The 16,709-nt window shown below is 48.0% G+C and overlaps 1 protein-coding gene across 1 annotated transcript; it reads right to left on the bottom strand.

Moving 5' to 3' along the window:
• Positions 1–283: 283 nt before the first annotated feature.
• UPK1A (uroplakin 1A) lies at positions 284–6,101 on the bottom strand. Its single transcript, XM_044435145.1, has 7 exons — positions 6,039–6,101; positions 4,652–4,852; positions 4,319–4,393; positions 2,715–2,822; positions 1,712–1,891; positions 1,408–1,491; positions 284–328 (listed from the first exon to the last, which is right to left on the bottom strand). The coding sequence occupies exons 1-7, from the start codon at positions 6,099–6,101 to the stop codon at positions 284–286; spliced, it is 756 nt and encodes a 251-aa protein (XP_044291080.1).
• Between the last annotated feature and the right edge of the window lie 10,608 nt (positions 6,102–16,709).

Raw genomic sequence — 16,709 nt, 5'->3', positions numbered from 1 at the left:
TGTGGATCTTAAAAAGAGCAGAGCTGGTGCTTGGTGGAATTCTTCCTCGGGAGACTTGTGCATCAGGTGGCAGCAGAGTTCGGGGCAGCCGGAAGAACAGCAGCTGCAGGTGAGCTGAGCAAGCGGTCCAGCCATGGAGCTGGGACCGGTTCTAGTGCAGTGGGACACCCGTGGAGGTTTCCTTGAGCTGACGGACAGGGGCGCTGCCACTTGCCTAGAGCGGGAGGGGGAGGACCCCTTCTCCCACCCCATGGGCCAGTCCAACATGAGCCCCTAGGCTCCCTCACATGGTGGTGTAGTGGTAGATTGCCAGAAGAACCACGGGGCACTGTGGAAGAGAGGTCCCCATCAACCATTCCGTTTTCATGACCCTTCCTGGAGAAGCTCAGAGTCGCCATCCGATTTCCTCTGATTTACCCCAAGAACCCCAGCAGGGGTGACTTCCCAAGGGGATGCGAGCAGTGTGTGGGAGGGCAGGCCTACCAACGGTTATAGGCCAGGATGGCTTCATGCCCCTTCGTGGGTTCCCCACGGCAGCTCTGGACCCCAGCTGCTGGCTATCAACAGTCCTGCTTAGGCGCCTGGTTGACCGCTGTGGAAAACAGCCTGCTAGCCAGGGTGGACTGTCATTCTCATGCATGGCCCTGTGAGGCAGGCTGGGCCAAGAGGATATGACCGCTGTGCCGTTGTGTGTCACCAAGTGATCTCTGGCTTATGGCAGCCCTGTGGATGCCCTGTCCTTGACAGCCCTGCTCAGCTCTTGAAAAAATATGAGGTACCACTAAATAACTTGAGATGCTGGACTTACTGATCTAGAGAGTGGGAAGCCATACTTCAGTTGTCAAACACCGAAATAACATTCCTCTCCCTTCCCCTCCCTCTTTGTATGTTAGCTTAAAGCTGCAGGAATAAAAGTTTTATGCTGCTCTGATGCATCTTCCTGGGGATGAGCATCGTTTTGTGTTGGCAAGGCATCCTACAGGGGCTACCAAGGTTAGTCCCATGGAAGTCCCATTTATTTCCACATCTGTACTCTATCCTGCTGGAGTAAGATCGGCTACCACCCCATAAAAATCATAGAATATGTTCTTTGTAACTGTTCACAGCTGTAACTGTGAACAGGCCCAGTCAGCTGCTCCATTAGCCTAAAGTGTTCCAATATGGGAAGAAAGGATGCCATGGCGCATGCCCTCAGCCCTGCTGGGCCACATGCACCTGCTGGGGTGGGTGCTGCCACCCCCTGCGTGCCAATTCCCCGCCACTCGCTGCCCTCTAGAAGCCCCAGAGCTTGGCCCCAGGACAAGCCCCGCCTGCCCCCCTGCGCTGGAGCCACGGCGACACTGCCTTGGCTCCCTGAGGCATCTTCGCCTTCCTCTGGCCCGAGCGAGCCCTGCACCCGGGACTCACCGTGAGCATAAGGATAGCGAAGCCGAACCAGGAGACACCCCAGGCGTAGCTCTGAACCGCGTGCTTGATGTGCTCAAAGCACCCCTGCGGAAAAAAGGAAGAAGGGGCATGGGGTGGCCTTCTGGAAGAGGCGGTCCTGGAGTGGCCGCCTTTGTACCCGCAAGGCTCCAGGCAGGGGACTGCAGAGGGCTCTTCCTCCGGCAGACTGGGCGTTCTTTTCTCCAGTGGAGAGAGCCCAAGCTCTTTTTGCGAAGACGCCCGAGAAGGGCCCGTAGCCTGTGGGAAGAGGTGGGGAAGCCCATACGTTCGTGTAGATGTAGTCCACGTGCCCCAGCCGGCAGCCCTCCTCATTGATGATGATGAAGTTACGGTCGCGCTTGCAGCAGTAGTAGGGCCAGGGAGCCACCGCTTCAGGATACCTGCTTCGAAAGACCGAGGTGTAGTTCACCCAGTCCAAAGGATTGTTGGTGCCGCAGCAGTGTTGCTGAAGGCAGAGAAAGGGAGGGGGGATGGGAAGAGCTCATGTCACGAGGACCATCTCTGTGGCAGACTTCTCGACTTGGGGCTAGGCTCGCTTCCTCCCCGGGCGGCTTGTTCAGGGTGGCCAGGTATGGTGCTGGCACATGTGAGGCATGCACAGAAGGCTGCAGATTGCATCCTGCGGGGTTTCAGGCCAAGGAATCAGCTGGGAGGCGACAGGACAGTCCTTCTCGACCAGGGACCCCGAAAGCCACTGCTTGCCTCCAGTGTGGTACCAGACACACCTCTGTTGGAGCCCCTCCTGATTGTTATTTTTTAAGATTGAGAGGCTGGTGTGCTGCAAAGTGTAGGGCTGCCCCCCAGAATCATCTTCATCTGGGTTCAAAAGAGTCATTTTGTGTTTGGAGCTCAGACCTCTCCCTCCATCTCTGTCTCGGTCTTTGGTTCACGAGCTGCTCACTATTCTTTTGGTCTCATCTGCTTGCCTGCTGTGAAATCATGTTTTGTATCTATCCTCATTCACTATGACAGCCAGTTTGAGAACAGGCAAGAAGTTATACTTGAGGTGTCTCCTAGCACAGGATGCAGGGTGGCCACCAACCTGGATGGTTCCAAAAGGGGAACAGCTGACTTCGTGGCCGACAGGGCATCCGTGGCTGCTGGTGGGGATGGCCCTGGGCTACCCCACATATCAGAGGCTGAGCGGAGCGTAAGCAAGAGGATGCCCCTGCACTAGGCCCTGGTGCTTCCCGGGAGGATGCGGCGGAAAGGCTGCACCGGGCAGGATCGTCCCAGGCAGTTCTGCGCCACCTAAGGAGTTTCACTACCTCCATCATGAAGCGATCCCACATCCGAGTGAGCTCCTTGCCCTGGTATGTGTCCGCGGAGTAGAAGGTCAGCATCTGCTTGGTTATTAACCTGGAATTTGAAACCACCTGTGGCAGGGAAGGGAGAGAAAAAGCTGGTTGGTGACAATCCCCACCATCCACATCTTTGCACGGTGATTCTGCTTCTAGGGAACTGGGCTGTGTACATGAACACAAGCTAGTTTTTGCACAATTTATTCCAAGCACAGATTTTCTTTTTTTTTGAATGTGAAGAATGACAGTTCTGCTTTCCATGAAAGTCAAGGCATTCAGCCGGGGGGGCGGGGGGCAGGAACACATGTGTGTGTGCACGTGTGTGCTGGGGAGACTAAAGTATTTCTAAGTTTATACAGTTTCTCCTGAATGAGACAAACTGAACTGCTGAAGTAGTTCCATTTTTGATGCTTTCAAAGCCTCCTCATTATTGGCTTGGGACCTGGGAATTCACAGGCCCATTTCTTCCATATATGGCTTTCTGCATGCTCTGTTCAGCATCCAAGACCTTTCCCCCAGATTCTCCAGCCAACTGAGGTGCAAAGGAGAATTAGGAAGTACAGGGTCTTCTCAGAGGTGGTCTCTATTTTGTACAAAGCAGTCCCATATAAGATATGTCACGGCCCAGCACTGCTTGGTTTTGGTTTCTGGAATAAAACAAAGTGGTGTTGACAGAATGCTTTCCTGTTGTGGGAGCCTGTGTGAGCTTGTGTGTGAGCACATTATACCAATGCAATTCCTTTGGAATGCCATTTTAAATCTGCCTGTTTTACCATTTACCCCAGTTTTTAGCTTGCTCTGTTAATGCCGTTCCAGGTGGATTGTTGCTTATGCGGGCTGATGCATTTATTTTGCATTATTTTTGTTAATGTAAGTCAGCTTTAATTTATTCTGAAGTTTGGTGGCATATGCATTTTAATAAATATGCAGCCCAAATAGTTGTTGCTTTAAGTGAAGCAGCCTTTGCTCTTCAGAGAAACAATTAGAGAGGAGTACAATCCTGAAAGATCAGCTTAACTGGGGCACATAAAAATTAATTCCTACTTGTTCATCTTTGCCATGTCATGCCTGAACCACCACCATGCAAAAGCTCTGGAATCTGCAGCTGAATTTGAAGAGCCTGATGGCTGGACATCAGAATGACTGCACATAACCATTCAGGTCTTTCCGAGGTCCAGTCCAGTTTTGATTACTATTACTCCACTGCCGTAGGTGCCTGTCTGAAACTTTCAGCCACATGGGGGAAAAAAACCGGAATTACTAAGTTCTCGCAAGCCCTGCAGGGACATTGTAACCCAGGTTCACAGCCAGCCAGGAAAATGACCAGGTCACCACGTGGCTAGTGGTGTCATGAGAAGCTGTGAAGAGCTATCTCACGGAAGGTGTTTTGCAGCTCCCTGGGACTATGCCAAGAAGGAACAAACAGCAGAGGCAAACCAACGAGGCAGAAACCAGATGAAACGCACTGCCCTAAATCCCAAAGGCCCCGAGTAAGCTAGTGATGCCCCTCCAGCTGAACAGATTCATGGTCAAACAGTTAGGAAGAGTTCCGTTCCCACCCCTGCACTTACATAATCACGATGTGTGTAGGAGGTGATGCAGGAGGCACACTCGAACATGTAGACGACCAAGATGAGCACCAGGTACTGTGGGGTAAGGAAAGCAGATGGTGTGATTCCAACGGCTACGGCTGCAGCGGGGCAGACGGAAGGGGAAGGCTACAGACCAATTAGCACTGCAGAACTGGGGGGCAGGTGGAAAACTTGCAGATTGAGCAGCGAGGCACTTTTCGGAGGAAGAGAAAGTGCATCGAAGCCGAACATTGGCTCACCCACGTGTGCAGGATAATAAGGCCAAAACAGCTGGGTACAGAGAAGGTCCCTTCTTGCCCCGGCACGACTCACCAAAAGCACCATTAGGCGGTTGCCACGCACGAGGCTGATGATGCCAAAAACGCAGACACAGAAGAAGGAAAAGCCGGTGAAAATGGAGATCCAGGCGCCTGCGTAGACGTCGTCTTTGCCTGACACCCCCATGATCGGGTACACTTTATATGGGTCGGCCGTTACCCAGACAGATTCGGCGTAGAGTGCCAGCCCGGAGAGCTGCAGGATAACAGAAAGGTTGTTACCGAGGACACTCGCCTGTGGCCAGACTCTTGTTCCTCTGCTGCCTACGCCAGCCCAAAGCCCTAAACCCCAACAGGCACTGGCCTGCCAAGAGCCAATTATGCTGAGACCTGCTGCGATGGAATCCTTCCCAAGCAGGGGTGTCCACCCTTCAGGCCATGGGCCCCATATGGCCCTCCTTGGGTCCCGATCTGGCCAACAGGGCCTCCTCAGGTGGCTCTGCCCCCTTTGCTAGCCACACCCCCTTCCCCCACTGCTGCGGACGGGGTCAGCCTGGCTATTGTGTGCCCTCCGTCCCCCCGTTCTGAGTGCTTGAAAAACTTTTGTGGCTGCCAGCTTCAGAGGCATTTTGGTGGAGATCCAAGAGAGGCCTATTTAGTGGGTGCTCCCAGGCGCTGCAACTCCCTTGCAAGGCTGGCCATATTTGCCTCCCTTCTGCCTGCAGGCAAAACTGCTGGGTTTAAGAAGGCCTTCAGCCTGTGACGGACTCTGTCGGATTGCATGCTGCTTTTGATTTTCGCACTGCTACATTTTATTGTGTTTAAATTAGATGTACATGAGTCTGTAAATTGCCTTGAGGGCCATTTTTGGTGGAAAGATGGAATACAAATAAAGTCAATAATAATTATATAAATATTCTGGGGAGCGCTTAAAATGTTTTGGCTCCTCCTGTTTCACTGCTTCCATCTTGCCTTGACCTCCCCCCCCACTACATCAGCATGCACCTCTCAAGAGCATCTTCAAAATACACTAGTAATACCTTTATATTGCACCTGTTCTCTTTTATCCTGGAGCCCAAAGTGGCTCACATGGTCCTTCTCTCCATTTTCTCCGCACAGCAACAGCCCTGTGAGGTAGGCTTGGCTGAGAGTCAGGGACTGGCCTAAAGTCACACAGTGGATTATCATGGCTGAGGGGTGACCCAAACCTGGAAATCCCTGGTCCTGCTCCAACACTGTAACCACCACACCACGGGCTCCTCCTTATAAAAAGAGGCCACAGACCGAATCTGGGACCTTCTGCATACCATGCAAGTGTTCTGCAGCTAAGTCACACACCCTCTCCTTATACCAGGTCAGCTCCTCCTTATTACATAGGATTCTTGGCCAGACTTCCAATGTTTCCCCTCCACTGACGGATTGTGTGACTCCCGCACTCTCACCATGATAATTACGTTGCCCATCACCAGCAGCCCCACAACAAAAGGCGACCCCTTTTCTGCCATGCTTCTCGGTCAGAGCTCTCTGTACCAGATGCCCAGATTCTGCAGAAGGGGAAAAAGAAGAGAATACAAGGAAAGGGAATAAGGAGAGAATTGATCAAGGCAGAGGTCTCCCATCGGCTGAGGATGACTTGGATCATGGATCTCCTCCACTGACGAAGACATCTGTGCCAGCTGGCTTGGTTAAATTTTGTCATTACTTGCCATCAAGTCTTTCTTCGGCTTATGGCAACCATATGAGTTAATGGCCTCCAGAATATCCCCCCACCCCTCGCAACAGCCCTGCTCAGCTCTTGTCAACTCCAATGAGTCTTGCCTTCACATGATGTACCTGAAGTACAACAGCTTCAGTCATGTCCTCTGCTTTCAGGGAAAGCTTTGGCTGGATTTGATCTAAGACTCACTTGCTAAGATAAACCAGTAAGCCTCACTCCAGGGGCAACTTTGTATGGATAGATCATGTGGCATTTGACAGAAGGGTCTTTTTGGTTCTGGCCCTTCTGTTATGAAATAGTCTTCTCTAGGAGCCACACAGGTAGACTTTTAAGTAGTTGAGAAAGCTTTTAGGTCGAAACCTTCTGCTTTTACAAGTTGTTAATTCTTGTGTTCTGTTTCTAGAAATGAATCACAGTATTTGTTTCTTTCTTTATTTTGGGCATTTCTATCCTGTCCTATACAAAAAGTTTCAGGATGGTGAATTGTTCCGCTATTCTCTATACAAAAAGCAGGTAAGTTAAATCTGTACTTCTAAAAGTGTCTCTTGTGGTATATCATTGAGCCAACAGGTTCATACTCTTGAATAATGCAAGTATTGAATTAGTTCACACAATTCCTGAAAGGCAGAAAGGGCCAGTGTGTGTACCTACTGGTGTTGTAACAATATTTTTTACACTCTTTGAAATAACTCTGCATCCTTTTCCAAATACTTGTAAGCTATTTACAATAGTGGGGAAATTACATGCTTCATGCAACCCACCCGACTGATGCTTTTGTAAGGAGGAGCAGCAGCTCTGGAGAAGGCAGCATTCAGAACAGGGAACTGGTGGCAGAACTTGTTTAACCATTTCACTGCTCACAGCTCAGTGAGGTTCTCAATGCCTGTTCAAAATAGGTGAGAAAGCTTCAAAGAACCAACATAATTTTGACTGCCAGTTGACCATGTCATTCTTGTTGCTTTGCTTTTTAAAAAATCCATCCACATGACAAATATGAGTTTCCGAGACTTAAGGAAGGACCAGGAGTTGGTGCAGTTGGAGGTAACTTCTGGATTGGACAATGTATGGATGGAAGCAACCAACATCCATCCCCAGGACCATCAAGGATAGAGGAAATGTGGGAGTCACTGACTGGAATCTCTGCCTTTCTCTCTGACTGGGGAGTGCCTGTTCTCAGTCATTAATTCTTGCCCGGTTGGTTCAATGATGCACAGGTCTAACTTGTTCCTCTGGGCACACCTACAGGTCAGCATTGCGGAGATTCCTTGAGGGTCCACATTGCACCATCCAGGGTCGCTTTCCAGGGAGCACAAAAAAGGAAGTGGACAGGCCAGTGTGCACCCTATAATACAAACCTGTCCACCAGGTATACATTGCCACTCCCTAGTTTTGCTTATGGAATGGCACAGGTGTGAAAATCAACTATCCATCCATGGAGGAGACGCTGCAGTCCTTGACAGATTGCTCCTCCAGGGTCAGTCAAAACAGGGCTTGTAGTCCAACTTGTTGTGGTCATTGTAAGCACAACAATTGATTTAACAGTTGCGGTTTGTTTCCATTTCATGGATGGGTCTCACTTACCTTGTTTTTATGGTATGTATGCACGTATGGTTGCTATTTTGCATCTTAGGTTGTATTTTATTCCTTTTAGTCACCTTGGGCTCCATTTCATGGAAAAGCAGGATTCAGATTTAACCAGTGTAATAACTGAGTGAACACCTAACTCCGTTGAAGCAGGGCCTCCCTGGAATACTTCACTGCCTCAAGCGGCAAAGGATTCCCTCCCTCCTTTCTGAAGCTGAGTAGACGGGCAGTTGACTGTAGCTTCAGCACTGGACTTCCCAAAGGCTCAGAGACGCAGGCTGGCCTGCACAGCACATGCAGCTTCATCCTCCGAACCTCACGGCTTCCTCCTGAGGAGGATGGCACTGCCCCATAGAGAGCTGGCCCAAGACATGCAAGCGGGCACGATGGGGCCCTCCAGTCCACCTGCAGAAGCCAGCGGGACTGGCAGTGGACCCTGAATTCCATGCAACAGGGGCAGTGGGATGGCAAACCGGAGGGCAGGAGGCAGAGGGTACGACACTCCAAAGTCCACCCTCCAGTCCCTCACTGGCTCTTTTTGCCCCCCCAGGATCTGTAGCCTGACACGGCCATCTTACTCTGGCCAGTGGCAGGGCTGGCTCTGCAAAGAGCATAGAAAAAGACCACCAATTTAAAAGAACGAGATACTCCAAAAGAAATAAAACACAGCGTCTAGAGCAGGTGCAGTACAAGGAGTGGGACAGGTCGTGGTGGTAAAACAAAAGCCGGGCCTTGTCTGTTGGGAAGAGGCCTATAGGACCAGTCCCAACATTTGGCAGGGGGTCCAGTCACCAGGGAAGGCAGAGACGCTGCTGAGTGAGGACCAGGGAGTTTGGGGCATGCCACGCAGCTTGCCTCGTGCCCCAAGGTCAGCCAGCTGCCCTCAGTGGGTGGGGTGGGCAAGGAGGCCGCCCGTCACCCCTGTGGAAATAAGAGCCATCTGCCCACCTGGGCAGCTTCTGTCCTTCCCCTGGGCCAGCAGGATCTTGAAGAGCTGAATGCACGGCTTCTTTCAAGTGGTGAATAGGAAAGGACTGGTTGGAGGGCCTCTTTTACCTTCTGTGGAGCAGGAAAGGTGCGATCCTACGCATCTACGGGGAGAATAAAGTCCCAGGACTGCTAGCATTTCCCAATCTGCACAGCTGTGCTCCACGGTGCTGTGATTTTTCTCACTCATAGACCAATTTCCATTGAATTGGTCTGCAAAACTACAAAAAATTAACTACAAGACTACAAAAATTAACTAGTAATTTGGTTGAAGGTGTTAATGGAATGAGTCTGGTTATCCGACTGTATCCCAAGGCTGGATTCAGGAACAGGGAGGAGAACTGGGTATTTAGGGCAGGAACCATCCCAGGAATGGTTTAACACAGGGAAGGATGCAGATTCTCTGACTCCCTGAAACTGCAGAGCATTGCCAGAACACCTGTGGTCTACCTTGCTTTATATTCCACTTTCTTCACAAAGTGTCTAGGAAAGTTAGCAGCCTATAGGACACAGAATGCTCTGTAAAAGTGCCTTAAAAATCAGGAGTCTAAAGTCAGAAATATATATTCAAATCTAATGAAACGCCAGTCCAACTTAGAGCAGATCCATTTATATGAATGAAGCTGAAGTTGCTTCCTCCCACCTTAAGTCACTTACATCCCACCTGTTTCAATGCATCTTCTCTACATAGTGATTACTGGACAACACTCAAGGGCTTCTAGGACAGAAGTGAGCCTGGATGGACCCTGCTGGACCATACCATCCTGCTGGACCGTACCATCCTGCTCCCCTCTGTAGCAACGGTCTCCCAATCCCTTACATGACATCGGAATCCATCCATGCATTTGCTTAAGTTAGAGTGGTTGCTTCACATTACTCCAAACAGCCATCACCAGCGAGCGAGCGAGCGAGCGACACGTTTTCGCATTCAATTTACATGTGCTAATTTACCACTGTGCATTTAGAAATAAGTGCTACAATTTAAATACATTGCAAATCTCAGCCTAGCTAGGCGTTCTGGCTGCTTGTTCTGACTGCTCGCTGGTGGTGTGCAAGGCTGGGCTCTCCCTTCGTAGGTTCTTCCTTCCCACTTTGTTTCATCAGAATTGGACTGGACAGCACCGGCCCTTCAAAGAGAGGACCGACCTATGTAAAGTTGGCCAATACTGCCACACTTGTTTTAAATCCACCTAAGCCAGCAGCCATGACCACAGTTTAATGGCAGCAACATTTTCAATAGCCAAGCCACGGATTTCATCAAGTGAGCCTTCCCCAGGAACCCCAGTTGACCATTCCAGCCACGTATCATCCAACTATCTTTTAAATAAGAGAAGGGCAAAGGACTGACAAGAAAAATTAAATGCAGTTTAAGACACACAAACGAAATAACAACAGACACACAAAGCCAAAAATGCTTTCAGGTCCTGCTGACAATTAACAACCAAAAACAAGCTCAGCAATAGCAGAATGATTTTTTTTTTTTTTTTTGTTTTCAGGAAAGAGAGAGTCAGTTTTCTGGATGCATTCAGCTTCTTGCTAGAAACCTGCAGCCTCAAACTCAAAGTTTCAGTTGCTATTTGACCTTCCATCCATCTTTCGAGGCTGCAGCCATCTCTTACTGTTGTCCAGCTATAATGAAGTAACAGCAAGAGAGATTTTAATTGGAAGAACCGCACTAGGAAAAGAATTGAACCATCCCCTACCCTCGCAGGCCGTTCTTCTGGTTTGCATGTGCCTAATTGCGCCTGCCATTCCCTATAAACATGACAAAGAGAGCGGAGAATAGGCATATTGGGCTACATTCTTGGAATCGCAACCTTTTGGAATGGGGTGGGGGCGTGTGCGTTTTGTTTTCGAGAATGCAACAGAGTTAGCTAACCCTCCAAAGCAGAGTTGACCAGGTGACCCAACCTGCTGATGAGATGAGCCAACCTGGTTGGTCTTGTGCCTTTAACAGCAGAAAAATCAGCAGGCGAGACTGCTTCATAGTAAAAAAAATAGAATAAAAAATAAATCAGCAAGTGACATTTTGCACAGAATAGAAACTAATATTATGGCCTGGTAATATCACCACCTGGTAACAGAACTGAAGTTCAAGCTGCTATTAAAAGCATAGCTACACTTTGCTTACAACCCAACAACCTTCCCTCAGCTGGAGCGTGGGGTCCAACTCCCACATTCCTTCAAAGGCTTTTTATGTGAGCAACACTCTACTGTATGCAGGGCAAGGCCCGGGGGTTTAAAAAAGCAAGATGTGGGGTGTAGAGGGAACCGTGATAGCCCATGAACCACAACTGAGGATCGCACACTGTATTTTAAACCATCGGAAAACAGGACAGAGCTTTCAAACTTGCAAACAAAAAGATAGCAGTGGAAGGGATATTATTCAATGGAATTAGAGGGCCCAATTTGAACCAGGAATCACAAGGCATGAATCACAAGGCATGAAAATGTGCAAGAGTGAAGTTCAGAGTGCCTCTGAACATGAGCAAAAAGCCATTTCCTTCAGTACAAAATAAGCAAGTTGAGAAGTGTACCACTTTGCTGGGGATCATAAAGGAGAACTTTCACATCATGGAACAGGAGTTTTAGATAGGAACTTAACAAACTAACCTCCAGTGAAGTTATACTAAATACCAGGAGCAGGCAAAAGGAAAATTGGGATTTATTGCATGGGGTTTCTGACTGACAATAAGGTATCAAGAGGTTTTGTACCACTTGGTGTTGTATCAATTGCTCGTCTTAACTCCCCTATTCTTTCTTTGTAAAAAGGGGGAATTTATCAGTTGCCTTTGGCCAGGTCTCTGCCTAGCTGGACTGTCCACTTTTAGAGCTATGCATTAGAATCGCTGATCTATAGAAATTCGGGTGTAGATCTGTACTTGTATATGCTGGTTTCCCCACTGTATAGCCCAAGGGGTGTGGCAGGGAACTGGTGCTGCCCCTGGAGTCTTGCACCTTAGGATTCTTATTAAAAGCATGTGAAAGAAGCATGGAGAATTTTAAAACTTGCAGGACTGACACGTGTGGTAAGGTCTTTCTTTTCTTCTATTCTTTAACTCACGCCATCAATTCAGCCCTTCAATTCTAGCCTGTTCCAGCCATCAGATTTACCTAAATAGGTACCGATCAGAGGCACAAAACAAAACTAGAATGGACAGGAACCAACCAGAGATCTACAAGTACACAGAACAGATTCTTTGTGCATGGCTAGGACGATCAGACAGACCGCAACAGCCTCTCCAAGCTGGTGCTCTCCAGGTGTGCCGGACAGCAACCTCCATACTTCCCTTTTAGTTTGGCTTTCCTCAACCTGCTACCCTCCAGTCATCTTTGATTGTGATTCTCATCAAATGTGGCCTTTCCCAAGCTGATGCCCTCCCGATATGTTGGGTTACAAAACTCATGATAGGAATTACAGACCCATATTTATCGAAGATTTCAGAGTTTGGATGGACTGGACTACGAAGAAGCCCTCTTGATTGTTCTTGAACATATGCATCCGGTCCTCCTAAAACCTTTTATCACAATAAAACCATTAGGGTGCTTCCAGATGGAGGACTTGAAACACTTCTAATAAAAAGGCATTGTGCCGTATTCCATCTTTTCCCTCCTGCAACAAGCCCTCCAAAAATGAAGCAGCTGCAGGAAAATACAGTAGAGTTGCAAATGGAAGAGGACACCACTTGGATCCCAAGACAAATTCCATAAAAGAAGGCAAGCAAATTGCAGGAGCTTTGGAAGTACCTGCAGTCTTTAACATGTCACAAGAACCTCATTGGGTTTTGAGGGGGTTTTTAGCAGAGAAATCTGACTACCCTTCTGGAAGGACATCAGTATTAGAAATTGCTCTGCACCCCAGGTGAGGTGCGATTTCCATAAACTGGTAGCGACAGTTGCTGCTGTAAAGGTTGCAACTGCAGCCATTCAGGGCAGCAATAGCTCTCTTCTTCCCATCCTAAGAAGACCCACCTCACAGCCTGTGCTTACCTGTTAGCTCCACACACACCAGCTGCAACCTGTTCTGCAAGATGCAACCATCTCAAGACAGCTCTTTATACCTGTACCCTGGGAATGAGTGGAGGAAGCTGGAGGAGGAAGAGAGTAGTGGTGTCAGAATACAGGACTGGATTTTCTGGCCTGGAAGCCCGATTGACCAGCAGGGTAGATTTGGTCTCTTCCTGTTTTCTCCCAGTCAGCTCAGCAATGATGCTTACCAGGATCGGGTGAACTGATCAACTCAGAGCCAGTGTCGCTCCAACATGGCGAGACCCATATGGTTAAGCAGAGGGATGGGTTTCATTCAAAGTCTGCAAGGCAGGCAAAGAAGAATAAGGAATTCTACAGTTGTGAAGGTTTGCTAGCCAAATGGAGAGCCTCATTTGGCCAGCAAACATGATAAATGGGCTTGTGATAGTGAATTGGTAGCTATACAGAGCACTTTCCTTCAGGAGGCATTGATTGGGCACTCGAGGTCCTTTATTCACAATTGTTTATGGGTTTTAAAAGTTTCTCTTCTGTTTTTTAAAGAACACTTTCTAGTTTGCTGGTTTGTTTTTAAGGAATGGGGAAAATGAGGTATTATTTCAGAGAGCAAAAGAAAAAGTATTTTACTACTTGTGTATTTGCTCCATTCTGTTACAGCAGAGTGCCACCTAGAAGTTATGTAGTGGAAAAGCAGGAAAGGAAAACCTCTTTGCATTGAGCTTGGTTCTCAATTTAGTTATGAAATCAGAAGTCAATACAATGATACTGCTCACAGACATAACTAAAACCAATAATTTAATTTTGTAAACATAAACGTTCTTACATATTTAATTTTTTCCCATACTTTTGGGCTTTTGACAAACTGAAGAAAATTATTGCATCAATTCACTGGAAAGCAATTAATTTTGTTTCCTCTATTTGTTTTTAAACTTATCTAGATTCCATTTTTTTCTATTAGTCACAAGCTATGAATTATATGTTGCTCTTGTCTTTTTAAAGGGTTTGTTGTAAACTGCCTTGAGACATAATTTTATGAATTAAAAAATTACATGATTATATAGTCCACCTCTAAGCCAATTTAAGGATAAATACAAGTCGATTCTGAGATTTTTGAATTAAAACAAACTTTTAAAAATTAATAATCAGTAGGTAAAATGTACCCATTTTAGTTTTTTTTCTTTTAAATTGTTATATTATTATTATTTATGTATGTTTTTATGTATTCTTTGTGAGCCGCCCTGAGGCTTTGTTGTGATGGGGGCGGCATAGAAATGTTTTAAATAAACAATTAATAAATTAATTAATGCTGAATCTATGCATATGGTTGGATCCAGTCTTAATCATACTCATGCCTACCTTAAGCCCCATTAATTTCAGTGGGTCTACTTCAAGTATGTTTCCAACCTGTTGCTTTGAAACAACAGATTAAGGTCCTAATCCTAAAGATATCTATTAATTAAATAACTGTGTTCAGAACTATACTGGTGAGGCATTCTTATTCTAGTCATAACATTCATAGCCTGTCGTTCTGAAGGTGGAATGTAAAATGTCGCACCTGTATTTAATGTAAGACATCAGCAAAACTGTTTTGGAAAAGAGAAGGAAATGACAGAGGCGGAAAGAACTGCAGCTGAAGTACAACCACCAGCAAAACCAATGGCCCGTGAGGCATTTAGAAAAGATGACCAAGCTCTGAAATCATAGCATTTTCGAGTAGTAGGGTAGGAAGGAGGCAAGAAGGCCATAGGGTCCAACCCTCTGCTGGTGTAGGACTCCAGTCCCACCATCCCACTCAGGTGGCTGCCCAGTTTCTTTTTGAATGTCTCAAGTGTGGGAGAACCCGCCACCTCTCTGGGCAGCTGGTTCCACTGTCGTATTGCTCTGATAATCAGGAAATCCTTCCTTGTGTCCAGCCTGCACCTGGTGTACCGTACCTTCAGTTCTTTCATCTCCTGGGCCTCCACAGGCAACTGGTTTCATAACAGAGGCAGCATTTCTGTACTCATGACCATTCAGAAAGCTACTTCTGAGTTGACGACCAACCTGATGGAAGACCGAAGTATCAGAAGGTAGCCTGTGCTTGGCCCGAGAAAGCAAGAAAGCAGTGGGAGAACCTTGTGTGGTTCGAATGATGAACTGGGGCTCAGGAGGTCTCGGTTCTAGTCCCCAGTCGGACATGAAGCTCACTGGGTCACTTTGGGCCAGTCCCTGGCCCTCAGCCTCACCTACCTCCCACGGCTGTTGTGGCGAGGATAAAATGGAGAGCCACCTTGGGTTCCTTGCATGGAACACCTTGGGCTCCGCATCCTACACAGAAGGGTAGGACATGGATGGAATACACTGTGGAAATGTGCAGATGAAGTCCCATTACCATTGAAAACAGCGGTTTCACAAAGCATGTTTAGCGGCTGTTGTAGTGTGCGTGCAGAATCTCTGCAGACATCTACAAAAAAGGAACGATTTAACCGTCAGCCTCAAATGATTCCAGTGCCCCTGCCACCCCCCTGCTCAGAGTGAGTTCATTCTGTTCTTTCACAGTCTTCCTATTTTGCTTTTTGGCAAGGCATCTGTGCCTGCAACTCTGCCTGACAGGTGAATTTTCTTCCAGGATTGCACCTCCACGCTGTGACCTATACCTATTGAATTATTGTCTGTTACCATCCATTATTGTCTGCTGTCTATGTAGAGCTAACAGGCTTGCATCTACACTGAAGGATGAAACTGGGGGTATGGGGCCTCGTTCAGACCTTCTGGAGCAGCATTCAGGGGTCACATTCTTGGGTGGGTGGGTGGGTGGGGCTGAAAGCCAAAGGGGTGGGGCCAAACATGCCAACCTACTTTAGCTTAAAGGTCTTCCAGCCAGCAGCAAAACCTTAGGAGCAGCCTTTTAGAATGGGGACCAAACTGCACACCGGAAGGGAAAATGGGAAATGGTCGGTGGTGGGAGAAGAGGTGCGGCCCTCTGGGGACTCCAGGGGTCTGGATTTGGAGCCTTTGATCTTTGTGTCTGAGGTTCTGCATCCTGGAGTTAATAGATGCAAACCAGATATCCGGTATAGCAATACCGAGTCGCTTAGGGCCCTTTGCTGCCAACCTGAAAGCCACAATTTAATGGTAGAACTTCAAAGGAAGATGCCAGTGTGAAATTGCTAAAGTAAAACTGATCGAGAGGTTTCATTCGGTTTTGTTTAGGATTCAGGTCTGGACAGCACTTTCACTTTCACTAGTGTTAGCATTGGGAATATAGGATGACCACTATGACACCGAACCTGGAGAACTCATAATGTGAACCTGCATACTTATGGAGCCAGGATAGCACCATTCACACACAAGGCACACTTGGGGCAATTGCAGATTTGGCAGAAACACACGAGAAAAGCAAACCTGAGAGGATCCTTAGAATGGGATCCTCAGAACAACCCAGGGAGAGTTGCGTGTCATGGAACAGTGATTCTTGGATGTGTGCGGATAGCTGAAGGAAACGGAGAGAGGGAACGGAGTGCCCTGTTGGAGGGCATGGCCGGCTGGAGTCCGGAATATGTTTCTGGAATATGTGTGTGGCAGGTCTCTCTTCTCACCGTTGTAAATGGTTGGTTGTGCTTACCGTGTTTGCAAGTTTTGCACGGTGATGCCGCAGCCTGGCCCTCTCGTGCTTTAGAAGCCTTGGGCTCCGGTGTTGTCATTCCCCTCCTACGCCCATCTGCAGTGGTGGAAGGAGGGGGGAAGGCATCATCCCACGTCTTTTCAGGCGGAACAGCAAGCAAGCGGCCCAATTCCCACTCTGAGCATTGCTTGGGGGGGGGAGGGGGTCTGTGTGCATAATCAGCTGAACCGAAGA

Source organism: Varanus komodoensis, unplaced genomic scaffold, assembly GCF_004798865.1.
Source record: "Varanus komodoensis strain SLA01 unplaced genomic scaffold, ASM479886v1 scaffold29_1, whole genome shotgun sequence".
Classification (NCBI taxonomy): Eukaryota; Metazoa; Chordata; class Lepidosauria; order Squamata; family Varanidae; genus Varanus; species Varanus komodoensis.
This window is presented reverse-complemented; position numbering and strand designations above follow the sequence as displayed.

Excerpts from the sequence above, each read along its gene's own strand:
- UPK1A (XM_044435145.1), bottom strand. The coding sequence starts at position 6,101 with ATGGCAGAAAAGGGGTCGCCTTTTGTTGTGGGGCTGCTGGTGATGGGC. Across the intron at positions 4,853-6,038 it reads TGGGCAACGTAATTATCATG|CTCTCCGGGCTGGCACTCTA; the intron begins GTGAGAGTGCGG and ends GTTATCCTGCAG. Across the intron at positions 329-1,407 it reads TCGCTATCCTTATGCTCACG|TGCCCCGTGGTTCTTCTGGC; the intron begins GTGAGTCCCGGG and ends TCTCTTCCACAG.